The sequence below is a fragment of the Mobula hypostoma genome, chromosome 13 (assembly GCF_963921235.1).
Source record: "Mobula hypostoma chromosome 13, sMobHyp1.1, whole genome shotgun sequence".
Lineage (NCBI taxonomy): Eukaryota > Metazoa > Chordata > Chondrichthyes > Myliobatiformes > Myliobatidae > Mobula > Mobula hypostoma.
In genome coordinates, this window is record NC_086109.1 from 96958990 (window position 1) to 96985322 (window position 26333).

The window sequence follows — 26333 nt, forward strand, 5'->3', positions numbered from 1 at the left end:
ACAGTGCAAACTAAACTGACCCAGACACGTGGGCAGGACAAACTCTAACATCATTCTGTCTGCTTTTCTCCAGGGGCTGGTGGGGCGGGCCAGCACCGTTCAGAAAGCTGCTACACCTCGGCTACAAGTAGCCGGCCGTGGTGACCGCCAATTCGACACTTCGACGCACACCTTCTGATATAGAGACTTACCTTCCTTAGCGACAATCCAGAATTGTTACTGGAAACAACTGTGTCCTTGGCATTTCTGCAAAGATTTCAGTATCATGTCTACTCTCAGCGCAGGAACAAATACCCGACCCCTTTGTCTTCCATGCCTCCTGCCCAGACCGGGGCCTGGGAAAATGAGGCTAACATCACGACTCAGAATCCACCTCCACTATTCCCAGTACCGACTCCCGTCAGGATAGGAACTGTCTCCCTCATTCCCAATCCCAACTCCCATCAGGCTAACAACTGTCTCCCACACTCCCAATACCAACTCCCGTCAGGGTAGGAACTGTCTCCCTCATTCCCAATCCCAACTCCCGTCAGGGTAGGAACTGTCTCCCTCATTCCCAATCCCAACTCCCGTCAGGGTAGGAACTGTCTCCCACATTCCCAATACCAACTCCCGTCAGGCTGAGAACTGTCTCCCACATTCCCAATACCAACTCCCGTCAGGCTGAGAACTGTCTCCCTCGTTCCCAATCCCAACTCCCGTCAGGCTGAGAACTGTCTCCCTCACTCCCTGTACATTGACTGCATCCTCTGACTTTGCTTAAACCATGCTGCTCCCTCAATAAAAACCATGAGCTCTATATGTGTGAGACTGCTCTGTTCCAAGTCTGAGCCTCCTCCCTGATTGGAGTGGGACAAACAGTCCGTGGGCAGTGTGGGTGGGATCCTTCGTGATGTTACTGGCTCTTTTCCAGCACCTTTCTGTATGAGTGTCCTTAAAGGCGGCTGGGCTGGTGCTGGTAATTAATTGATTTTTCTGGTGATCTGAGCGTCTGTCTCTACCCTTGAGAAGGTGCTGGTGAACTGGCTGCTGCCTTCGTTCAGGTGAAGGTGCTCCCGCTGATGGAGAGGGATCTCCTGAATTGAAACGGCGCTTACAATGGCGTGTAGCAACATCAAGGGCAAGTTCATTGTCACCTGCACAAGTCCAAGGCTGCACAGGGTCAATGAAAAACTTAGCTGCAGCAGCCTCACAGCTCCAGAGCGTCAGGTACACAATGTTCACGTGAAAAGTGTAGAACTCACATTTTGGGAATACTATCAGGGCTGAGACGTACATGGTGAATGGTAGGTTCCTTTGGGTAGATGAGGTAAAGGATACCGGTGTTTCGTCGTCAGGCCGCAGAGTACAGGGGAGCACACTGCAACAGGTCAGACCTCAGCAGTAGCCCTGCTTGCAGTTCTGGTCACCACACTATGAAGGAGGTAGTGCTGCCGGAGAGGCTCGGTGGAGTGGTTCAGTGATGTGGAGAGGCTGGGTCTGTTCCCCCCAGAGTGGAGGAAGGGGGTACAAGGGGACATGGCTGAGGTAAAACAATGGGGGCAATAGATAGGGTAGACAGGATGAAACTTTTTTTATCACAGGAAGACCAAACCGGTGTTAAAGTTATGGGAATTAAATTATAATTAAATTAATTATAATTATAATTAAAGTTATGGGAATTTTGGGGAGTTCTGAGAGGGACCTTTCTCACTTACAGAGGAAGGAAGTTGAGTCGCTGATAGGGTCCAGACACACAGACAATGGGCCAAGTGATGGAAATGTGGTGCTGTTATCTGACGCGAGGTGGCAGCACAGGGTGGCTGCAGCTACACCTCCCTTTCGCCGGGCGGCGCTGTGGTCGTCCCTATCACGGGTCCTCCCGCCGACGGGCGGCGCTGTGGACGTCCCTATCACGGGTCCTCCCGCCGACGGGCGGCGCTGTGGACGTCCCTATCACGGGTCCTCCCGCCGACGGGCGGCGCTGTGGACGTCCCTATCACGGGTCCTCCCGCCGACGGGTGGCGCTATGGACGTCCCTATCACGGGTCCTCCCGCCGACGGGTGGTGCCAGGTAACGCCGACGACACAAAGTAGCAGAAACAGGAAGTTTCCCTGGTGATGCTCGGTAATGCGCTTGCGCAGTGACGTGATGTGTGAAGCAGTGATGGCGGTGAAGGTCCCGCTTCTCTTCCTGTTCGCGGTGACCCAGGTACCAGGGTCCGGCTTTCGCCACCCGCCCGTTCGACCTCGACCTCGTCCGCTCCACCCCGGCGGTGGTGTGGCCGAGACCTGGGCGCTGCCTGAAGTCGAAACCGCAGGCCGCCGGCGGTTTCCAGAGCCCGGTTCTGTCCCTTCTCCTCTCGACCTCCCCCCGCCGCCACCACCCCCGGGTCCCTGAATCTCTCCTCCTGCACCCCCTTGGTCCCTGAACACCCTCCCCGGGTCCCTGAATCTCTTCTCTCGGCCCCCCCTGGGTCCCTCAATCTCTCCTCTCGGCCCCCCCCCGGGTCCCTGAATCTCCCCTCCTGAACCCCCTTGGTCCCTGAACCCCCTCCCTGGATTCCTGAATCTCTCCTCTCGACCCCCCTCCCAGGGTCCCTGAATCACTCCTCTCGGGCCCCCCTTCCCGGGTCCCTGAATTTCTTCTCCCGCACCCCGTTGGTCCCTGAACCCCCTCCCTGGATTCCTGAATCTCTCCTCTCGACCCCCCTCCCAGGGTCCCTGAATCACTCCTCTCGGGCCCCCCTTCCCGGGTCCCTGAATTTCTTCTCCCGCACCCCGTTGGTCCCTGAACCCTCTCCCTGGATTCCTGAATCTCTCCTCTCGGCTTCCCCCCCCGGTCCCTGAATTTCTCCTCTCGGTGCGCCCCCCCCCCAGGTCCCTGAATCTCTCCTCTCGGGCCCCCCTTCCCGGGTCCCTGAATCTCTCCTCCCGCACCCCGTTGGTCCCTGAACCCCCTCCCTGGATTCCTGAATCTTCCTCCCGCAGCCCCCCGGTCCCTGAATCACTCCTCTCGGCTCCCCCCCCCTTGGTCCCTGAACACCCTCCCCGGGTCCCTGAATCTCTTCTCTCGGCCCCCCCTGGGTCCCTCAATCTCTCCTCTCGGCCCCCCCCCCGGGTCCCTGAATCTCCCCTCCTGAACCCCCTTGGTCCCCGAACCCCCTCCCTGGATTCCTGAATCTCTCCTCTCGACCCCCCTCCCAGGGTCCCTGAATCACTCCTCTCGGGCCCCCCCTCCCAGGTCCCTGAATTTCTTCTCCCGCACCCCGTTGGTCCCTGAACCCCCTCCCTGGATTCCTGAATCTCTCCTCTCGGCTTCCACCCCCGGGTCCCTGAATTTCTCCTCTCGGTGCGCCCCCCCCCCAGGTCCCTGAATCTCTCCTCTCGGCCCCCCCCCCGGGTCCCTGAATCTCTCCTCCTGCACCCCCTTGGTCCCTGAACCCCCTCCCTGGATTCCTGAATCTTCCTCCCGCAGCCCCCCGGTCCCTGAATCACTCCTCTCGGCTCCCCCCCCACCTTGGTCCCTGAACACCCTCCCCGGGTCCCTGAATCTCTTCTCTCGGCCCCCCCCCGGGTCCCTGAATCTCCCCTCCTGAACCCCCTTGGTCCCCGAACCCCCTCCCTGGATTCCTGAATCTCTCCTCTCGACCCCCCTCCCAGGGTCCCTGAATCACTCCTCTCGGGCCCCCCCTCCCGGGTCCCTGAATTTCTTCTCCCGCACCCCGTTGGTCCCTGAACCCCCTCCCTGGATTCCTGAATCTCTCCTCTCGGCCCCCCCGGGTCCCTGAATCTCTCCTCCTGCACCCCCTTGGTCCCTGAACCCCCTCCCTGGATTCCTGAATCTTCCTCCCGCAGCCCCCCGGTCCCTGAATCACTCCTCTCGGCTCCCCCCCCCCTTGGTCCCTGAACACCCTCCCCGGGTCCCTGAATCTCTCCTCTCGGCCCCCCCGGGTCCCTGAATCTCTCCTCCTGCACCCCCTTGGTCCCTGAACACCCTCCCCGGGTCCCTGAATCTCTTCTCTCGGCCCCCCCCGGGTCCCTGAATCTCCCCTCCTGAACCCCCTTGGTCCCCGAACCCCCTCCCTGGATTCCTGAATCTCTCCTCTCGACCCCCCTCCCAGGGTCCCTGAATCACTCCTCTCGGGGCCCCCCTTCCCGGGTCCCTGAATTTCTTCTCCCGCACCCCGTTGGTCCCTGAACCCCCTCCCTGGATTCCTGAATCTCTCCTCTCGGCTTCCCCCCCCGGGTCCCTGAATTTCTCCTCTCGGTGCGCCCCCCCCCCAGGTCCCTGAATCTCTCCTCTCGGCCCCCCCCCCCGGGTCCCTGAATCTCTCCTCCTGCACCCCCTTGGTCCCTGAACCCCCTCCCTGGATTCCTGAATCTTCCTCCCGCAGCCCCCCGGTCCCTGAATCACTCCTCTCGGCTCCCCCCCCCCTTGGTCCCTGAACACCCTCCCCGGGTCCCTGAATCTCTTCTCTCGGGCCCCCCCCCGGGTCCCTGAATCTCCCCTCCTGAACCCCCTTGGTCCCCGAACCCCCTCCCTGGATTCCTGAATCTCTCCTCTCGACCCCCCTCCCAGGGTCCCTGAATCACTCCTCTCGGGCCCCCCCTCCCGGGTCCCTGAATTTCTTCTCCCGCACCCCGTTGGTCCCTGAACCCCCTCCCTGGATTCCTGAATCTCTCCTCTCGGCCCCCCCGGGTCCCTGAATCTCTCCTCCTGCACCCCCTTGGTCCCTGAACCCCCTCCCTGGATTCCTGAATCTTCCTCCCGCAGCCCCCCGGTCCCTGAATCACTCCTCTCGGCTCCCCCCCCCCTGGGTCCCTGAATCTCTCCTCTCGGCCCCCCCCCGGGTCCCAGAATCTCTCCTCCTGAACCCCCTTGGTCCCCGAACCTCCTCCCTGGATTCCTGAATCTCTCCTCTCGACCCCCCTCCCTGGGGCCCTGAATCACTCCTCTCGGGCCCCCCCTCCCAGGTCCCTGAATTTCTCCTCCTGCACCCCCTTGGTCCCTGAACCCCCTCCCTGGATTCCTGAATCTCTCCTCTCGGCTTCCCCACCCGGGTCCCTGAATCTCTCCGCTCGGCGCCCTCCCCCCCGGGTCCCTGAATTTCTCCTCTCGGTGCGCCCCCCCCCCCGGGTCCCTGAATCTCTCCTCTCGGCCCCCCCCCGGGTCCCTGAATCTCTCCTCCTGCACCCCCTTGGTCCCTGAACCCCCTCCCTGGATTCCTGAATCTCTCCTCTCGGTCTCCCCCCCCCGGGTCCCTGAATCTCTCCTCCTGCACCCCCTTGGTCCCTGAACACCCTCCCTGGATTCCTGAATGTCTCCACTCGCCCTCGCCCCCGGGTCCCTGAATCTCTCCTCCTGCACCCCCTTGGTCCCTGAACACCCTCCCTGGTTCCCTGAATCTCTTCTCTCGGCCCCCCCCCCCGGGTCCCTCAATCTCTCCTCTCGGCCCCCCCCACGGGTCCCTGAATCTCTCCTCCTGAACCCCCTTGGTCCCCGAACCCCCTCCCTGGATTCCTGAATCTCTCCTCTCGACCCCCCTCCCAGGGTCCCTGAATCACTCCTCTCCGGCCCCCCTTCCCGGGTCCCTGAATTTCTTCTCCCGCACCCCGTTGGTCCCTGAACCCTCTCCCTGGATTCCTGAATCTCTCCTCTTTGCGCCCCCACCCCCCCCCCCGGGTCCCTGAATCACACCAGTCGGCTCCCCACCCCCCCCAGGTCCCTGAATCTCTCCTCTTGGCCCTCCCCGGTCCCTGAATCTCTCCTCTCGGCCCCCCCCACGGGTCCCTGAATCTCTCCTCCTGAACCCCCTTGGTCCCCGAACCCCCTCCCTGGATTACTGAATCTCTCCTCTCGGCCCCCACCCCCGGGTCCCTGAATCTCTCCTTTCGGCGCCCCCCCCCCCCAGGTCCCTGAATCTCTCCTCTTGGCCCCCACCCCCGGGTCCCTGAATCTCTCCTCCCGCACCCCCTTGGTCCCTGAACCCCCTACCTGGATTCCTGAATCTCTCCTCTCGATCCCCCTCCCCGGGTCCCTGAATCTCTCTTCTCGCCCCCCTCCGGGTCCCTGAATCTCTCCTCCTGCACCCCCTTGGTCCCTGAGCCCCCTCCCTGGATTCCTGAATTTTCCTCCCGCACCCCCACCCGGTCCCTGAATCTCTCCTCTCGGCTCCCCCCCCACCGCCCCGGGTCCCTGAATCACTCCTCTCGGCTCCCCCCCCACCGCCCCGGGTCCCTGAATCACTCCTCTCGGCCCCCCCCCCTGTCCCTGAATTTCTTCTCCCGCACCCCGTTGGTCCCTGAACCCCCTCCCTGGATTCCTGAATCTCTCCTCTCGGCGCCCCCCCCCCGGGTCCCTGAATCACACCACTCGGCTCCCCACCCCCCCCAGGTCCCTGAATCTCTCCTCTTGGCCCTCCCCGGTCCCTGAATCTCTCCTCTCGGCCCCCCCCCCCGGGTCCCTGAATCTCTCCTCCTGAACCCCCTTGGTCCCCGAACCCTTTCCCTGGATTCCTGAATCTCTCCTCTCGACCCCCCTCCCAGGGTCCCTGAATCACTCCTTCGGGCCCCCCCTCCCGGGTCCCTGAATTTCTTCTCCCGCACCCCGTTGGTCCCTGAACCCCCTCCCTGGATTCCTGAATCTCTCCTCTTGGCTTCCCCACCCGGGTCCCTGAATCTCTCCTCTCGGCGCCCTCCCCCCCGGTCCCTGAATCTCTCCTCCTGCACCCCCTTGGTCCCTGAACCCCCTCCCTGGATTCCTGAATCTCTCTTCTCGCCCCCCTCCGGGTCCCTGAATCTCTCCTCTCGGCGCCCTCCCCCCCGGTCCCTGAATCTCTCCTCCTGCACCCCCTTGGTCCCTGAACCCCCTCCCTGGATTCCTGAATCTCTCTTCTCGCCCCCCTCCGGGTCCCTGAATCTCTCCTCTCGGCGCCCTCCCCCCCCGGGTCCCTGAATTTCTCCTCTCGGTGCGCCCCCCCCCGGGTCCCTGAATCTCTCCTCTCGCCCCACCCCCCCGGGTCCCTGAATCTCTCCTCCTGAACCCCCTTGGTCCCCGAACCCCCTCCCTGGATTCCTGAATCTCTCCTCTCGACCCCCCTCCCAGGGTCCCTGAATCACTCCTCTCAGCCCCACCCCCCCGGGTCCCTGAATCTTTCCTCCTGAACCCCCTTGGTCCCCGAACCCCCTCCCTGGATTCCTGAATCTCTCCTCTCGACCCCCCTCCCCAGGTCCCTGAATCACTCCTCTCGGGCCCCCCCCCCCCCGGGTCCCAGAATCTCTCCTCCTGAACCCCCTTGGTCCCTGAACCCCTTCACTGGATTCCTGAATCTCTCCTCTCGGCTTCCCCACCCGGGTCCCTGAATCTCTCCTCCTGCACCCCCTTGGTCCCTGAACCCCCTCCCTGGATTCCTGAATCTTCCTCCCGCAGCCCCCCGGTCCCTGAATCACTCCTCTCGGCTCCCCCCCCCCCCGGGTCCCTGAATCTCTCCTCTCGCCCCCCCCCCCCGGGTCCCAGAATCTCTCCTCCTGAACCCCCTTGGTCCCCGAACCCCCTCCCTGGATTCCTGAATCTCTCCTCTCGACCCCCCTCCCAGGGTCCCTGAATCACTCCTCTCGGGCCCCCCCTCCCAGGTCCCTGAATTTCTCCTCCTGCACCCCCTTGGTCCCTGAACCCCCTCCCTGGATTCCTGAATCTCTCCTCTCGGCTTCCCCACCCGGGTCCCTGAATCTCTCCTCTCGGCGCCCTCCCCCCCGGGTCCCTGAATTTCTCCTCTCGGTGCGCCCCCCCCCCCGGGTCCCTGAATCTCTCCTCTCGCCCCCCCCCCCCGGGTCCCTGAATCTCTCCTCCTGCACCCCCTTGGTCCCTGAACCCCCTCCCTGGATTCCTGAATCTCTCCTCTCGGTCTCCCCCCCCCAGGTCCCTGAATCTCTCCTCCTGCACCCCCTTGGTCCCTGAACACCCTCCCTGGATTCCTGAATGTCTCCACTCGCCCTCGCCCCCGGGTCCCTGAATCTCTCCTCCTGCACCCCCTTGGTCCCTGGACACCCTCCCTGGTTCCCTGAATCTCTTCTCTCGGCCCCCCCCCCCGGGTCCCTCAATCTCTCCTCTCGGCCCCCCCCACGGGTCCCTGAATCTCTCCTCCTGAACCCCCTTGGTCCCCGAACCCCCTCCCTGGATTCCTGAATCTCTCCTCTCGACCCCCCTCCCAGGGTCCCTGAATCACTCCTCTCCGGCCCCCCTTCCCGGGTCCCTGAATTTCTTCTCCCGCACCCCGTTGGTCCCTGAACCCTCTCCCTGGATTCCTGAATCTCTCCTCTCTGCGCCCCCACCCCCCCCCGGGTCCCTGAATCACACCAGTCGGCTCCCCACCCCCCCCCCAGGTCCCTGAATCTCTCCTCTTGGCCCTCCCCGGTCCCTGAATCTCTCCTCTCGGCACCCCCCCCCCCCCGGGTCCCTGAATCTCTCCTCTCGGCCCCCCCCCCCCCCGGGTCCCTGAATCTCTCCTCCTGCACCCCCTTGGTCCCTGAACCCCCTCCCTGGATAACTGAATCTTCCTCCCGCAGCCCCCCGGTCCCTGAATCACTCCTCTCGGCTCCCCCCCCCCCTTGGTCCCTGAACACCCTCCCCGGGTCCCTGAATCTCTTCTCTCGGCCCCCCCCGGGTCCCTGAATCTCCCCTCCTGAACCCCCTTGGTCCCCGAACCCCCTCCCTGGATTCCTGAATCTCTCCTCTCGACCCCCCTCCCAGGGTCCCTGAATCACTCCTCTCGGGCCCCCCCTCCCGGGTCCCTGAATTTCTTCTCCCGCACCCCGTTGGTCCCTGAACCCCCTCCCTGGATTCCTGAATCTCTCCTCTCGGCCCCCCCGGGTCCCTGAATCTCTCCTCCTGCACCCCCTTGGTTCCTGAACACCCTCCCCGGGTCCCTGAATCTCTTCTCTCGGCCCCCCCTGGGTCCCTCAATCTCTCCTCTCGGCCCCCCCCCCGGGTCCCTGAATCTCTCCTCCTGCACCCCCTTGGTCCCTGAACCCCCTCCCTGGATTCCTGAATCTTCCTCCCGCAGCCCCCCGGTCCCTGAATCTCTCCTCTCGGCCCCCACCCCCGGGTCCCTGAATCTCTCCTTTCGGCGCCCCCCCCCCCAGGTCCCTGAATCTCTCCTCTTGGCCCCCACCCCCGGGTCCCTGAATCTCTCCTCCCGCACCCCCTTGGTCCCTGAACCCCCTACCTGGATTCCTGAATCTCTCCTCTCGATCCCCCTCCCCGGGTCCCTGAATCTCTCGTCTCGCCCCCCTCCGGGTCCCTGAATCTCTCCTCCTGCACCCCCTTGGTCCCTGAGCCCCCTCCCTGGAATCCTGAATTTTCCTCCCGCACCCCCACCCGGTCCCTGAATCTCTCCTCTCGGCTCCCCCCCCCCCCGCCCCGGGTCCCTGAATCACTCCTCTCGGCCCCCCCCCCCGTCCCTGAATTTCTTCTCCCGCACCCCATTGGTCCCTGAACCCCCTCCCTGGATTCCTGAATCTCTCCTCTCGGCGCCCCCCCCCCGGGTCCCTGAATCACACCACTCGGCTCCCCACCCCCCCCAGGTCCCTGAATCTCTCCTCTTGGCCCTCCCCGGTCCCTGAATCTCTCCTCTCGGCCCCCCCCCCGGGTCCCTGAATCTCTCCTCCTGAACCCCCTTGGTCCCAGAACCCCCTCCCTGGATTCCTGAATCTCTCCTCTCGACCCCCCTCCCAGGGTCCCTGAATCACTCCTTCGGGCCCCCCCTCCCAGGTCCCTGAATTTCTTCTCCCGCACCCCGTTGGTCCCTGAACCCCCTCCCTGGATTCCTGAATCTCTCCTCTTGGCTTCCCCACCCGGGTCCCTGAATCTCTCCTCTCGGCGCCCTCCCCCCCGGTCCCTGAATCTCTCCTCCTGCACCCCCTTGGTCCCTGAACCCCCTCCCTGGATTCCTGAATCTCTCTTCTCGCCCTCGCCCCCGGGTCCCTGAATCTCTCCTCCTGCACCCCCTTGGTCCCTGGACACCCTCCCTGGTTCCCTGAATGTCTCCACTCGCCCTCGCCCCCGGGTCCCTGAATCTCTCCTCCTGCACCCCCTTGGTCCCTGGACACCCTCCCTGGTTCCCTGAATCTCTTCTCTCGGCCCCCCCCCCCGGGTCCCTCAATCTCTCCTCTCGGCCCCCCCCACGGGTCCCTGAATCTCTCCTCCTGAACCCCCTTGGTCCCCGAACCCCCTCCCTGGTTCCCTGAATCTCTTCTCTCGGCCCCCCCCCCCGGGTCCCTCAATCTCTCCTCTCGGCCCCCCCCACGGGTCCCTGAATTTCTTCTCCCGCACCCCGTTGGTCCCTGAACCCTCTCCCTGGATTCCTGAATCTCTCCTCTCTGCGCCCCCACCCCCCCCCCGGGTCCCTGAATCACACCAGTCGGCTCCCCACCCCCCCCCCAGGTCCCTGAATCTCTCCTCTTGGCCCTCCCCGGTCCCTGAATCTCTCCTCTCGGCACCCCCCCCCCACCGGGTCCCTGAATCTCTCCTCTCAGCCCCCCCCCCCCGGGTCCCTGAATCTCTCCTCCTGCACCCCCTTGGTCCCTGAACCCCCTCCCTGGATTCCTGAATCTTCCTCCCGCAGCCCCCCGGTCCCTGAATCACTCCTCTCGGCTCCCCCCCCCCCCCTTGGTCCCTGAACACCCTCCCCGGGTCCCTGAATCTCTTCTCTCGGCCCCCCCCCGGGTCCCTGAATCTCCCCTCCTGAACCCCCTTGGTCCCCGAACCCCCTCCCTGGATTCCTGAATCTCTCCTCTCGACCCCCCTCCCAGGGTCCCTGAATCACTCCTCTCGGGCCCCCCCTCCCGGGTCCCTGAATTTCTTCTCCCGCACCCCGTTGGTCCCTGAACCCCCTCCCTGGATTCCTGAATCTCTCCTCTCGGCCCCCCCGGGTCCCTGAATCTCTCCTCCTGCACCCCCTTGGTTCCTGAACACCCTCCCCGGGTCCCTGAATCTCTTCTCTCGGCCCCCCCTGGGTCCCTCAATCTCTCCTCTCGGCCCCCCCCCGGGTCCCTGAATCTCTCCTCCTGCACCCCCTTGGTCCCTGAACCCCCTCCCTGGATTCCTGAATCTTCCTCCCGCAGCCCCCCGGTCCCTGAATCTCTCCTCTCGGCCCCCACCCCCGGGTCCCTGAATCTCTCCTTTCGGCGCCCCCCCCCCCCAGGTCCCTGAATCTCTCCTCTTGGCCCCCACCCCCGGGTCCCTGAATCTCTCCTCCCGCACCCCCTTGGTCCCTGAACCCCCTACCTGGATTCCTGAATCTCTCCTCTCGATCCCCCTCCCCGGGTCCCTGAATCTCTCTTCTCGCCCCCCTCCGGGTCCCTGAATCTCTCCTCCTGCACCCCCTTGGTCCCTGAGCCCCCTCCCTGGATTCCTGAATTTTCCTCCCGCACCCCGACCCGGTCCCTGAATCTCTCCTCTCGGCTCCCCCCCCCCCCGCCCCGGGTCCCTGAATCACTCCTCTCGGCCCCCCCCCCCCGTCCCTGAATTTCTTCTCCCGCACCCCGTTGGTCCCTGAACCCCCTCCCTGGATTCCTGAATCTCTCCTCTCGGCGCCCCCCCCCCCTGTGTCCCTGAATCACACCACTCGGCTCCCCACCCCCCCCAGGTCCCTGAATCTCTCCTCTTGGCCCTCCCCGGTCCCTGAATCTCTCCTCTCGGCCCCCCCCCCGGGTCCCTGAATCTCTCCTCCTGAACCCCCTTGGTCCCCGAACCCCCTCCCTGGATTCCTGAATCTCTCCTCTCGACCCCCCTCCCAGGGTCCCTGAATCACTCCTTCGGGCCCCCCCTCCCGGGTCCCTGAATTTCTTCTCCCGCACCCCGTTGGTCCCTGAACCCTCTCCCTGGATTCCTGAATCTCTCCTCTTTGCGCCCCCACCCCCCCCCGGGTCCCTGAATCACACCAGTCGGCTCCCCACCCCCCCCAGGTCCCTGAATCTCTCCTCTTGGCCCTCCCCGGTCCCTGAATCTCTCCTCTCGGCACCCCCCCACCGGGTCCCTGAATCTCTCCTCTCGGCCCCCCCCCCGGGTCCCTGAATCTCTCCTCCTGAACCCCCTTGGTCCCCGAACCCCCTCCCTGGATTACTGAATCTCTCCTCTCGGCCCCCACCCCCGGGTCCCTGAATCTCTCCTTTCGGCGCCCCCCCCCCAGGTCCCTGAATCTCTCCTCTTGGCCCCCACCCCCGGGTCCCTGAATCTCTCCTCCCGCACCCCCTTGGTCCCTGAACCCCCTACCTGGATTCCTGAATCTCTCCTCTCGATCCCCCTCCCCGGGTCCCTGAATCTCTCTTCTCGCCCCCCTCCGGGTCCCTGAATCTCTCCTCCTGCACCCCCTTGGTCCCTGAGCCCCCTCCCTGGATTCCTGAATTTTCCTCCCGCACCCCCACCCGGTCCCTGAATCTCTCCTCTCGGCTCCCCCCCCCCCGCCCCGGGTCCCTGAATCACTCCTCTCGGCCCCCCCCCCCGGTCCCTGAATTTCTTCTCCCGCACCCCGTTGGTCCCTGAACCCCCTCCCTGGATTCCTGAATCTCTCCTCTCGGCGCCCCCCCCCCCTGGGTCCCTGAATCACACCACTCGGCTCCCCACCCCCCCCAGGTCCCTGAATCTCTCCTCTTGGCCCTCCCCGGTCCCTGAATCTCTCCTCTCGGCCCCCCCCCGGGTCCCTGAATCTCTCCTCCTGAACCCCCTTGGTCCCCGAACCCCCTCCCTGGATTCCTGAATCTCTCCTCTCGACCCCCCTAAGAGGGTCCCTGAATCACTCCTTCGGGCCCCCCCTCCCGGGTCCCTGAATTTCTTCTCCCGCACCCCGTTGGTCCCTGAACCCCCTCCCTGGATTCCTGAATCTCTCCTCTTGGCTTCCCCACCCGGGTCCCTGAATCTGTCCTCTCGGCGCCCTCCCCTCCGGTCCCTGAATCTCTCCTCCTGCACCCCCTTGGTCCCTGAACCCCCTCCCTGGATTCCTGAATCTCTCTTCTCGCCCCCCTCCGGGTCCCTGAATCTCTCCTCTCGGCGCCCTCCCCCCCGGTCCCTGAATCTCTCCTCCTGCACCCCCTTGGTCCCTGAACCCCCTCCCTGGATTCCTGAATCTCTCTTCTCGCCCCCCTCCGGGTCCCTGAATCTCTCCTCTCGGCGCCCTCCCCCCCCGGGTCCCTGAATTTCTCCTCTCGGTGCGCCCCCCCACCGGGTCCCTGAATCTCTCCTCTCGCCCCACCCCCCCGGGTCCCTGAATCTCTCCTCCTGAACCCCCTTGGTCCCCGAACCCCCTCCCTGGATTCCTGAATCTCTCCTCTCGACCCCCCTCCCCAGGTCCCTGAATCACTCCTCTCGGCTTCCCCACCCGGGTCCCTGAATCTCTCCTCCTGCACCCCCTTGGTCCCTGAACCCCCTCCCTGGATTCCTGAATCTTCCTCCCGCAGCCCCCCGGTCCCTGAATCACTCCTCTCGGCTCCCCCCCCCCCCCGGGTCCCTGAATCTCTCCTCTCAGCCCCCCCCCGGGTCCCAGAATCTCTCCTCCTGAACCCCCTTGGTCACCGAACCTCCTCCCTGGATTCCTGAATCTCTCCTCTCGACCCCCCTCCCAGGGTCCCTGAATCACTCCTCTCGGGCCCCCCCCTCCCGGGTCCCTGAATTTCTTCTCCCGCACCCCGTTGGTCCCTGAACCCCCTCCCTGGATTCCTGAATCTCTCCTCTTGGCTTCCCCACCCGGGTCCCTGAATCTCTCCTTTCGGCGCCCCCCCCCCCAGGTCCCTGAATCTCTCCTCTTGGCCCCCACCCCCGGATCCCTGAATCTCTCCTCCCGCACCCCCTTGGTCCCTGAACCCCCTACCTGGATTCCTGAATCTCTCCTCTCGATCCCCCTCCCCGGGTCCCTGAATCTCTCTTCTCGCCCCCCTCCGGGTCCCTGAATCTCTCCTCGCGCACCCCCTTGGTCCCTGAACCCCCTCCCTGGATTCCTGAATCTTCCTCCCGCACCCCCCCCCCGGTCCCTGAATCACTCCTCTCGGCCCCCCCCTCCCGGGTCCCTGAATTTCTTCTCCCGCACCCCGTTGGTCCCTGAACCCCCTCCCTGGATTCCTGAATCTCTCCTCTCGGCGCCCCCCCCCACCGGGTCCCTGAATCACACCACTCGGCTCCCCACCCCCCCCCAGGTCCCTGAATCTCTCCTCTTGGCCCTCCCCGGTCCCTGAATCTCTCCTTTCGGTCCCCCCCCCGGGTCCCTGAATCTCTCCTCTCGGCCCCCCCACCCGGGTCCCTGAATCTCTCCTCCTGAACCCCCTTGGTCCCCGAACCCCCTCCCTGGATTCCTGAATCTCTCCTCTCGACCCCCCTCCCAGGGTCCCTGAATCACTCCTTCGGGCCCCCCCTCCCAGGTCCCTGAATTTCTTCTCCCGCACCCCGTTGGTCCCTGAACCCCCTCCCTGGATTCCTGAATCTCTCCTCTTGGCTTCCCCACCCGGGTCCCTGAATCTCTCCTCTCGGCGCCCTCCCCCCCGGTCCCTGAATCTCTCCTCCTGCACCCCCTTGGTCCCTGAACCCCCTCCCTGGATTCCTGAATCTCTCTTCTCGCCCCCCTCCGGGTCCCTGAATCTCTCCTCTCGGCGCCCTCCCCCCCGGTCCCTGAATCTCTCCTCCTGCACCCCCTTGGTCCCTGAACCCCCTACCTGGATTCCTGAATCTCTCCTCTCGATCCCCCTCCCCGGGTCCCTGAATCTCTCTTCTCGCCCCCCTCCGGGTCCCTGAATCTCTCCTCCTGCACCCCCTTGGTCCCTGAACCCCTTCCCTGGATTCCTGAATCTCTCTTCTCGCCCCCCTCCGGGTCCCTGAATCTCTCCTCTCGGCGCCCTCCCCCCCGGTCCCTGAATCTCTCCTCCTGCACCCCCTTGGTCCCTGAACCCCCTCCCTGGATTCCTGAATCTCTCTTCTCGCCCCCCTCCGGGTCCCTGAATCTCTCCTCTCGGCGCCCTCCCCCCCGGGTCCCTGAATTTCTCCTCTCGGTGCGCCCCCCCCCCCCCGGGTCCCTGAATCTCTCCTCTCGCCCCACCTCCCCCGGGTCCCTGAATCTCTCCTCCTGAACCCCCTTGGTCCCCGAACCCCCTCCCTGGATTCCTGAATCTCTCCTCTCGACCCCCCTCCCCGGGTCCCTGAATCACTCCTCTCAGCCCCCCCCCCCGGGTCCCAGAATCTTTCCTCCTGAAACCCCTTGGTCCCCGAACCCCCTCCCTGGATTCCTGAATCTCTCCTCTCGACCCCCCTCCCCAGGTCCCTGAATCACTCCTCTCGGGCCCCCCCCCCCGGGTCCCAGAATCTCTCCTCCTGAACCCCCTTGGTCCCTGAACCCCCTCACTGGATTCCTGGATCTCTCCTCTCGGCTTCCCCACCCGGGTCCCTGAATCTCTCCTCCTGCACCCCCTTGGTCCCTGAACACCCTCCCTGGATTCCTGAATCTTCCTCCCGCAGCCCCCCGGTCCCTGAATCACTCCTCTCGGCTCCCCCCCCCCCCCGGGTCCCTGAATCTCTCCTCTCGGCCCCCCCCGGGTCCCAGAATCTCTCCTCCTGAACCCCCTTGGTCCCCGAACCTCCTCCCTGGATTCCTGAATCTCTCCTCTCGACCCCCCTCCCTGGGTCCCTGAATCACTCCTCTCGGGCCCCCCCTCCCAGGTTCCTGAATTTCTCCTCCTGCACCCCCTTGGTCCCTGAACCCCCTCCCTGGATTCCTGAATCTCTCCTCTCGGCTTCCCCACCCGGGTCCCTGAATCTCTCCTCTCGGCGCCCTCCCCCCCGGGTCCCTGAATTTCTCCTCTCGGTGCGCCCCCCCCCCGGGTCCCTGAATCTCTCCTCTCGGCCCCCCCCCCCGGGTCCCTGAATCTCTCCTCCTGCACCTCCTTGGTCCCTGAACACCCTCCCTGGATTCCTGAATCTCTCCTCTCGGTCCCCCCCCCCGGGTCCCTGAATCTCTCCTCCTGCACCCCCTTGGTCCCTGAACACCCTCCCTGGATTCCTGAATGTCTCCACTCGCCCTCGCCCCCGGGTCCCTGAATCTCTCCTCCTGCACCCCCTTGGTCCCTGGACACCCTCCCTAGTTCCCTGAATCTCTTCTCTCGGCCCCCCCCCCTCCTCCTGGGTCCCTCAATCTCTCCTCTCGGCCCCCCCCACGGGTCCCTGAATCTCTCCTCCTGAACCCCCTTGGTCCCCGAACCCCCTCCCTGGATTCCTGAATCTCTCCTCTCGACCCCCCTCCCAGGGTCCCTGAATCACTCCTCTCCGGCCCCCCTTCCCGGGTCCCTGAATTTCTTCTCCCGCACCCCGTTGGTCCCTGAACCCTCTCCCTGGATTCCTGAATCTCTCCTCTCTGCGCCCCCACCCCCCCCGGGTCCCTGAATCACACCAGTCGGCTCCCCACCCCCCCCCCAGGTCCCTGAATCTCTCCTCTTGGCCCTCCCCGGTCCCTGAATCTCTCCTCTCGGCACCCCCCCCCCCACCGGGTCCCTGAATCTCTCCTCTCGGCCCCCCCCCCGGGTCCCTGAATCTCTCCTCCTGAACCCCCTTGGTCCCCGAACCCCCTCCCTGGATTCCTGAATCTCTCCTCTCGACCCCCCTCCCAGGGTCCCTGAATCACTCCTCTCGGGCCCCCCCCTCCCGGGTCCCTGAATTTCTTCTCCCGCACCCCGTTGGTCCCTGAACCCCCTCCCTGGATTACTGAATCTCTCCTCTCGGCCCCCACCCCCGGGTCCCTGAATCTCTCCTTTCGGCGCCCCCCCCCCCAGGTCCCTGAATCTCTCCTCTTGGCCCCCACCCCCGGATCCCTGAATCTCTCCTCCCGCACCCCCTTGGTCCCTGAACACCCTACCTGGATTCCTGAATCTCTCCTCTCGATCCCCCTCCCCGGGTCCCTGAATCTCTCTTCTCGCCCCCCTCCGGGTCCCTGAATCTCTCCTCCCACACCCCCTTGGTCCCTGAACCCCCTCCCTGGATTCCTGAATCTTCCTCCCGCACCCCCCCCCGGTCCCTGAATCTCTCCTCTCGGCTCCCCCCCCCCCCGCCCCGGGTCCCTGAATCACACCACTCGGCTCCCCACCCCCCCCCAGGTCCCTGAATCTCTCCTCTTGGCTTCCCCACCCGGGTCCCTGAATCTCTCCTCTCGGCGCCCTCCCCCCCGGTCCCTGAATCTCTCCTCCTGCACCCCCTTGGTCCCTGAACCCCCTCCCTGGATTCCTGAATCTCTCTTTTCGCCCCCCGCCGGGTCCCTGAATCTCTCCTCTCTGCGCCCTCCCCCCCCCGGGTCCCTGAATTTCTCCTCTCGGTGCGCCCCCCCCCCCCGGGTCCCTGAATCTCTCCTCTCGCCCCACCCCCCCGGGTCCCTGAATCTCTCCTCCTGAACCCCCTTGGTCCCCGAACCCCCTCCCTGGATTCCTGAATCTCTCCTCTCGACCCCCCTCCCAGGGTCCCTGAATCACTCCTCTCAGCCCCCCCCCCCGGGTCCCAGAATCTTTCCTCCTGAACCCCCTTGGTCCCCAAACCCCCTCCCTGGATTCCTGAATCTCTCCTCTCGACCCCCCTCCCCGGGTCCCTGAATCACTCCTCTCGGGCCCCCCCCCTGGGTCCCAGAATCTCTCCTCCTGAACCCCCTTGGTCCCTGAACCCCCTCACTGGATTCCTGAATCTCTCCTCTCGGCTTCCCCACCCGGGTCCCTGAATCTCTCCTCTCGGCGCGCCCCCCCCCCCCGGGTCCCTGAATCTCTCCTCTCGCCCCCCCCCCCCCGGGTCCCTGAATCTCTCCTCCTACACCCCCTTGGTCCCTGAACCCCCTCCCTGGATTCCTAAATCTGTCCTCTCGACTCCTCTCCCCAGGTCCCTGAATCTCTCCTCTCGGCCCCCCCTCCCGGGTCCCTGCTTTTCTCCTCCCGCACCCCCCCCCCAGGTCCCTGAATCTCTCCTCTCGGCCTCCCCCCCCCCCAGGTCCCTGAATCTCTCCTCTCGGCCCCCCCCCCGGGTCCCTGAATCTGTCCTCCTGCACCCCCGTGGTCACTGAACCCCCTCACTGGATTTCTGAATCTCTCCTCTTGACCCCCCTCCCCGGGTCCCTGAATCTCTCCTCTCGGCCCCCCCTCCCGGGTCCCTGAATTTCTCCTCCCGCACCCCCTTGGTGCCTGAACCCGCTCCCTGGATTCCTGAATCTCTCCTCTCGGCCCCTCCCCGGGTCCCTGAATTTCTCCTCCTGCACCCCCTTGGTCCCTGAACCCCCTCCCTGGATTCCTGAATCTCTCCTCTCGGCACCCCCCCAGTCCCTGAATCTCTCCTCTCGGCCCCTCCCCGGGTCCCTGAATTTCTCCTCCTGCACCCCCTTGGTCCCTGAACCCCCTCCCTGGATTCCTGAATCTCTCCTCTCGGCCCCCCCCCCCGGGTCCCTGAATCTCTCCTCTCGGCCCCCCCCCTTCGGTCCCTGAAACTCTCCTCTCGGCCCCCCCTTGGTCCCTGAGCCCCCTCCCTGAATTCCTGAATCTCTCCTCTCAGCTCCCCCCCCCCCCCGGGTCCCTGAATGTCTCCTCTCGGCCCCCCTCCCCGGATTCCTGAATCTCTTCTCTCCCGGGTCCCTGAACTGCCACCTTTCTCCCCCTCCCCCGAGTCAGTGACTAACCCCCTTTCACCAGGTCCTGGACGCCCTCCTGTTAACTTTGCCTTTCCTCCGGTCCAGGCGGCGGCCCAGGAGGGGATTCTCTGGGTGACCGCCGTGGACAGAGCGCTGCCGGCACAAGAGTTCTGCGTCCTCTTCAACCCTGCCTGGATGCCCTTGCCCACATCCCTGGACAACGCGGTGAGTGACCTATCCTGTGACTATTCCCTGTCACTTGCCTCTGTTTCGCTTCCTCGTTCCACCGGAGCTCTGATACAGCCTGCAGATAAACCCGTCGGGCCATTTGACCCATGCTGACCACAGCCTCCGTCCTTGTCCGGCCAGTTGTCCCCGTTCGGGCCCTCCGCTCAGTGATTCTGAAATTTACAATTCTACCCGTTTGCAAAGCTTCCTCTGACAGCTCATTCCGGGTCTCACCTCCGTCCCTCACGTTACCGCTCAGATTCCTTTTAAATCTCTCCTCTCTATCTGTGCCCTGTGGTTTTGTTTTCCCCATCCGCGGGGAAAACTCTGACTTATCCATACCCTTCCCGATTTTATAAAGTCTTGTGAGGCCAGTTCCCGTTCTCCTCCATCCAGTCTGGCTGATCTCTCTCTATCACTTCGGCTCTCTGGGACAGGGTCCTCGTAAATCTCTTTCGAAGCAGGGTGACCAAAACTGCACCTCACCAGCAATTTCTACAACATCCTAACCCCTGTGCTCAGTGATGAAGGCCAAACACCTTGTCTATCTGTGATGCTGCTTGCAGTGAACTAGAAACCTGTACCCCTCTATTCGATTACACTCCCCATTCCTCGTACTCTTGTTTGCCTTTCCAAACTGGATCACCTCTCACTTAGCTGTGGTGAAATCCATTTGCCACTCCTCAGCCCACTCCTTACTGATCACAAGCCCTCGTCATCTACAATAACCACCTTCACTGTCACAAGCTCTTCCCAATTTCATATCATTTGTAAACTTGTTGATCCAGCTTTGTACATTCATTTCTGTAAGTGACAAGGGTCCCGACACTGATCCCTGTGGCTCACCGGCCTCTGCTTCCTGCGTCCGAGCCAGCTGTGAACGCAGCCAGCCAGCGCTCCCTGGATTTTCCAGACCGGACTGTCGTCCGGACCTTGCTGAAGTCTAACTAGCCAGCTTCTGGTGCCAGATTTGTGAAAGTATTGCCACTGTGCCATCGAGCTTCTCTAAGATTAGCTTTATTTATCACGTTTACATTGAAACATTCAATGAAATGTGTTTTATTTGCGAATGACCACCGCAGTCTGATGATGTGCTGGGGGCAGTCTGCAAGTGTCACTGTGCATACTGACCCCAACACAGCATACTGACCCTAATCTGCATACTGACCCCAACACAGCATACTGACCCTAATCTGCATATAATCTGCATACTGACCCCAACACAGCATACTGACCCTAATCTGCATATAATCTGCATAGACCCCAACACAGCATACTGACCCTAATCTGCATATAATCTGCATACTGACCCCAACACAGCATACTGACCCTAATCTGCATACTGACCCCAACACAGCATACTGACCCTAATCTGCATATAATCTGCATAGACCCCAACACAGCATACTGACCCTAATCTGCATATAATCTGCATACTGACCCTAATCTGCATGTCTTTGGACTGTGGGGGGGAACCAGAGCACCTGGTGGAAACCTGTGCAGTGACAGAGAATGTGCTAACTCCTTACGGAAAGCAGTGAGAATGGAAACTGGGTGGCTGGAGCTGTAAGGTATTACACGAACTGCTACATAACTTGCTGCCCCTGAGAAACGAACTCGTGCTGAATTCTATTGCCAAATGCAGTGGCCATCCCCGCCACATCGAGGCGCTGGGTGAGTGGAATGGCTGCCTTGTCACTTACATTGGGCAAACGCCAGGCCAGCATTGCTCAGTGCTGCTCCGTAGTCTGTCAACTGTACTTTGCTGTGTGTGTGTGTGTGTGTATTACCATAAGACACAGGAGCAGAATGAGGCCATTCAGCCCATCGAGTCTGCTCCACCATACCATCATGGCTGATCCCGGATCCCACTCAACCCCATACACCTGCCTTCTCACCAGATCCTTTGATCCCCTGACTGATCAGGAAACTATCAACTTCTGCCTTAAATATGCCCACAGACCTGGCCTCCACCATAGGAAATATTCTCTCTACGTCCACTTTATTTACTCCTTTCAACATTCGGTAGGTTTCAATGAGATCCTCCCACATTCTTCTAAATTCCAGTGAGTACAGGCCCAAAGCTGCCAAACACTCCCCATATGTTAACCCATTCATTACTGGAATCATCCTCATGAACTTCCTCTGGACTCTCTCCAATGACAACAAATCCTTTCTGAGATATGGAGCCCAAAACTGTTGACAATACTCCAAGTGCAGCCTGACTAGTGTCTTATAAAGGCTCAGCATTATCTACTTTTTATAGAAACATAGAAAACCTACAGCACAATACAGGCCCTTCGGCCCACAAAGTTGTGCCGAACATGTCCCTGCCTTAGAAATTACTAGGATTACCCATAGCCCTCTATTTTTCTAAGCTCCAAGTACCTATCCAAAAGTCTCTTAAAAGACCCTATTGTATCTGCCTCCACCACCGTTGCCAGCAGCCCATTCTATGCACTCAATGAGTAACAAACTTACCCCTGACATCCCCTCTGTACCTACTCCCCAGCACTTTAAACCTGTGCCCTCTTGTGGCAACCATTGTGGCAGCCCTGGAAAAAGCCTCTGACTATCCACACGATCAATGCCTCTCATCATCTTATACACCTCTATCAGGTCACCTCTCATCCTCAGTCGCTCTAAGGAGAAAAGGCCAAGTTCACTCAACCTATTCTCATAAGGCATGCTCCCCAATCCAGGCAACATCCTTGTAAATCTCCTCTGCACCCTTTCTATGGTTTCCACATCCTTCCTGTAGTGAGGCGACCAGAACTGAGCACAGTACTCCAAGTGGGGTCTGACCAGGGTCCTATATAGCTGCAACATTACCTCTCGGCTCCTAAATTCAATTCCACGATTAATGAAGGCCAATACACCATATGCCTTCTTAACCACAGAGTCAACCTGTGCAGCTGCTTTGAGTGTCCTATGGACTCAGACCCCAAGATCCCTCTGATCCTCCACATTGCCAAGAGTCTTACCATTAATACTATATTCTGCCATTGTATTTGACCTACCAAAATGATCCACCTCACATTTATCTGGGTTGAACTCCATCTGCCACTTCTCAGCCCAGTTTTGCATCCTATCAATGTCACGCTGTAACCTCTGACAGCCCTCCACACTATCCACAACACCCCCAACCTTAGTGTCATCAGCAAACTTATTAACCCATCCCTCCACTTCCTCATCCAGGTCATTTATAAAAATAACGAAGAGTAAGGGTCCCAGAACAGATCCCTGAGGCACACCACTGGTCACTGGCCTCCATGCAGAATATGACCCGTTTACAACCACTCTTTGCCTTCTGTGGGCAAGCCAGTTCTGGATCCACAAAGCAATGTCCCCTTGGATCCCATGCCTCCTCACTTTCTCAATAAGCCTTGCATGGGGTACCTTATCAAATGCCTTTTTATATTCTGTTTCCCTTGAAATAAATGCAACATTGTATTTACTGCCTTTACCACAGTCTCAACCTGTAAATTAACACATGCCTCTGCTTTCAGTGAATGAGATCCGTCCATTGTTGATTTGTTTCTGTAGACCATGTACCCGTTACAAAACCTGACCAGCACCACGCTCTGTAACTCGACAGATGTGCCTGCTGAGGGTATAAAGGACAAGCTGGTGGTTGTGATGCGAGGGGACTGCACGTTTGTGAGGAAGGCAAGGATCGCTGTGAAGAATCACGCAAAAGCACTTGTGATTGCTTCTATTGATACTTTGGTAAGGCTGAGGTTGGTAATTTTGTAATGAGCTGTTTTTCAAGATTCAAAATTGTTTACTGTGTACAAGTGTAAAGGGGAATGAGATAATTGTTACTTTGCATCTGATGCAGCACAAGAAAACCGCAAGATGAAGAACACAATAATAATATAAAACGATAAATATAAATTTGAGATAGCTTGTATATGTAGACTGACGGTATGTCAATAAAGTGACGCTTGGCACAGGAGTGTCTGTACGTGGGGGGACTGACAGGAAATGATAAAGTAGTGCTGGGTGGGGGTGTTGATCAGCTTTGCTGCTTGGGGAAAGGGGGAACGTAAGAACCCCCCTGACAAACAGTCCATGAGCAGGGTGTGTAGGATCCTTCATGGTGTTACTGGCCTTTTATGACACGTTCTGTGTACGTGTTCTTGATTATGGGTATGCTGGTGATACATTGGGCAGGTTTGACTACCGGTTTCTGCCGCTGCAGTGCAGTTTCTATAATAAGCAGTGAGGCAGCTCGTTAGGATGTCTGTCATTTTGTTGTTTTTTTTGAAATACTGTAGTCTTTCCCTTCAATTTTCTTGCCGTTTAGTGAAGGGGACTGAATGTCCTCCGAGCAGCTGGGGGACAGTTTCCATGATGGGTGATTGGTTTAAAGTGATCCTGCAGAGTACGGGGGTAACAGGGGTACATACAGACCACAGTTCCTGTCCATACCGATTCGTTATTCAGTCGGAGAAAACACTCAGAGGCCACATTTCCGCTCGATCAATTCTTTATTTAATTTGATCTGAGGAGAGGTAACCACCATATGTATCTGTAGTGTCTGGCAATCAACTCTGCCTAGCACTAGTACAAGGTTACATTTATATCCAAAAGAAATGGTTTCAGTTCGCACCTGTTTCCCCTGTCCACGCTTATGACGGTTTTGTGGTTAGCAATTTCATCATGGTCACAACAGCTTCACGTGCAGAGGTACAGGTCAGTAAGCGCTTCTATTCTAAGAGATGAGCACGCAGTTGCAACATCCTAACCGTGCCCGGTTCTGTTGTCTAGTTCCCGCCCCTGCTCTATTTTCCAGGTCACATACACCATTTAACCCTTCCAATCCCGTACTCCAACCCCCCTTTCACTTACACATTCCAGTTCCACCCATTAATAACATAACTGCGATTTGAACTCGACATGCTTCATTCCTCATCTGAATCCCGTCAGTGTCCACAAATCATTCAGAATGATCAGAGTGCGTTTATTATCAAAGTGTGAATACTGTATACAACCGTGAGATTCATCGTCTCTCAGGCAGCCACAAAGCAAAGGAACACAGTAAAACCTGTTTATATAAAACTCCCCACACAAGGCCATCAAACACCCAATGTGCTCAAAAAGAACAAACCATACAAACAATAAAAAGTAAACAAATAACATTAACCACAAAGTCCCTGAAAGTCAGATAGTCTTGCACACAAAAGATTCTGCAGATGCTGGAAATGCAGAGCAACACAAAATGCTGGAGGAACTCAGCAGGTCGGCGGCATCTAGAGAAAAGAGTAAACAGTCGACATTTCGGGCTGAGACCCTTCTTCAGAACGAGAAAGAAAGGGGAGAAGGTGCGGTGAAAGGAAGTACAAACTAGCAGGAGGGAGGAGAAGATGGCGGCGTGATGCAGCGCGTGGCCGTTCCGAATGATATCGATATGTGTAACTAGGGGCCGTGCACAATCCGGATTTGATGGAGACAACCGTGAGAAGCACAGAGGAACATCTGGAGTAACTTCTGAAATGCCTGCTTCACTGCCACTGCTACTGTGCGATCGAGAATCTCCGGAGATGAAGGCCCCAAATCCTCGGCCTTGCTTGTTGCCGGGGCCGGGGTCGAAGCACTCGGCAGAGATGGTGCTCGGCCCTCAGTGTCGGAGAGGTGGTCGGAGGCTCGGAGTTTTCAGACGGGCTCGGAGTCGGACTGTAGTCGGATGCTTCTGGGATGCTGCATCAGCAAGTTTGCGGCGCTGGAGGTTCACCGTCTGCGTGAGATGTTGGGACGTTTGAGAGACTCTGAGACTTTTACTGTGCCCATGGTCTGTTATCAAATTACGATATTGCTTTGCACTGTTGTAACTATATGTTATAATTATGTGGTTTTTGTTAGTTTTTAAGTTGGTTTGTCATGTGCTTTTCGTGATATCATTCTGGAAAAACATTTTAGTCATAGTCATAGTTTATTGATCCCGGGGTTTGTTACAGTTGCACCATAAATAATTAAATAGTAATAAAACCATAAATAGTTAAATAGTGATATGTAAGTTATGCCAGTGAATTATGAAATAAGTCCAGGACCAGCCTATTGGCTCAGGGTGTCTGACCCTCCAAGGGAGGAGGAGTTGTAAAGTTTGATGGCCACAGGCAGAAATGACTTCCTATGACGCTCTGTGTTGCATTTCGGTGGAATGAGTCTCTGGCTGAATGTACTCCTGTGCCCACCCAGTACATTATGTAGTGGATGGGAGACATTGTCCAAGATGGCATGCAACTTGGACAGCATCCTCTTTTCAGATACCACCATCAAGAGAGTCCAGTTCCATCCCCACAACATCACTGGCCTTATGAATGAGTTTGTTGATTCTGCTGGTGTCTGCTACCCTCAGCCTGCTGCCCCAGCACACAACAGCAAACATGATAGCACTGGCCACCAGAGACTCGTATCATTTCTTTATCATTTATCACAGACTTTATCATTTCTTAATGCATGCATTACTAGACGATAATAAAAGGGGACTGCGTGTTCTCATAATCATAAACGTAATTCTAATAGGTGAGGGGGAAGGTGGGTGGGGGACGCGGGGGTGAAGTGAGAAGGGATAGGGAACAGATTAAGGGTTGACGAGGGGAGGGGAGAGCAGTGGAGCGTAGAAAGGGAAGGAGGTGGGGCACAGAGGGAGGTGATGGGCAAACAAGGAGATGAGAAGGGAGCGAGAATTGAGAATGGGAAAAGAGAGAAGGATGAGCGGAGAAATTACCAGATTTTAGGGAAATCATTGTTCATGCCGACAGGTTGCAGGGTCCCCAGATGGAATATGAGGTGTTGGTCCTGCAGCCTGAGTTTGGCCTCCTCTTGGCAATGGAGGAGACTATGGACTGGCATGTTGGAATGAGAATGGGAAATCAAATTGAAATGGTTGGCTGCCAGGAAATCCTGCCTTTTGCAGTGGACAGTGGAAGTGCCTGACAAAATGGGTCCCGCAGTCGGTTTTTTTTAACTTGCATTTCTTGGTGCACGTACAGATGTGTCTTGGCATTGCAGAAAACTGGGCCGTGGGCTGTTTTCTCAAACGCTGTCCCCACCCTGACATTGATGTTGTAACGTGGGCATCACCAGTGTGAACGATCGGGTGGAGTCCCAGCACTGGCCCGCCACAGGGATTTTCCCCAGCCTCCCTCCCTCCACGGCCACGCTGTAATCTGCCCTGTTCTCTGCCACAACAGCTGCTCTCCAACGTCCGTGCGGTCTCCGTGGATGACCGTGGAAAGCTCAATCAGTCAGGTTTATTGTCTTGCAGCAGCAATAAATGACTTGCTCTAGCTGACAAGATTAATAACAGAACAGTGAGGTGGTGTTCATGGACACTCAGAACTCTGGTGGTGGAGGGAAGAGGCTGTTCCTAGAACATTGTGCGTCTTCAGGCTCCTGTACCTCCTCCCCGATGGTTGCAATGGGAGCAGGGTATATACTGGGTGCTGGGGGTCCTTCGTGATGGATGTCACCTTTGGAAGTGTCAACAGCAAG

General features: G+C 59.8%; 2 protein-coding genes across 6 annotated transcripts in view; both read left to right on the plus strand.

The window, feature by feature from the left end:
- sqor (sulfide quinone oxidoreductase) overlaps nt 1-817 on the plus strand; it is a 29028-nt gene extending 28211 nt beyond the window's left edge. For all 3 annotated transcript variants that reach the window (XM_063066563.1, XM_063066562.1, XM_063066565.1), the window contains one exon: nt 74-817. In XM_063066563.1, the coding sequence (XP_062922633.1) occupies nt 74-131 (58 nt within the window). In that variant the 3' untranslated portion in view covers nt 132-817. The remainder of the gene's footprint in view (nt 1-73) is intronic.
- A 1222-nt stretch (nt 818-2039) lies between these two features.
- The window catches only part of LOC134355823 (signal peptide peptidase-like 2A), a 48818-nt gene continuing 24524 nt past the window's right edge, over nt 2040-26333 (plus strand). For all 3 annotated transcript variants that reach the window (XM_063066287.1, XM_063066286.1, XM_063066288.1), the window contains exons 1-3: nt 2040-2191; nt 18711-18830; nt 22380-22562. In XM_063066287.1, the coding sequence (XP_062922357.1) occupies nt 2111-2191; nt 18711-18830; nt 22380-22562 (384 nt within the window). In that variant the 5' untranslated portion in view covers nt 2040-2110. The remainder of the gene's footprint in view (nt 2192-18710; nt 18831-22379; nt 22563-26333) is intronic.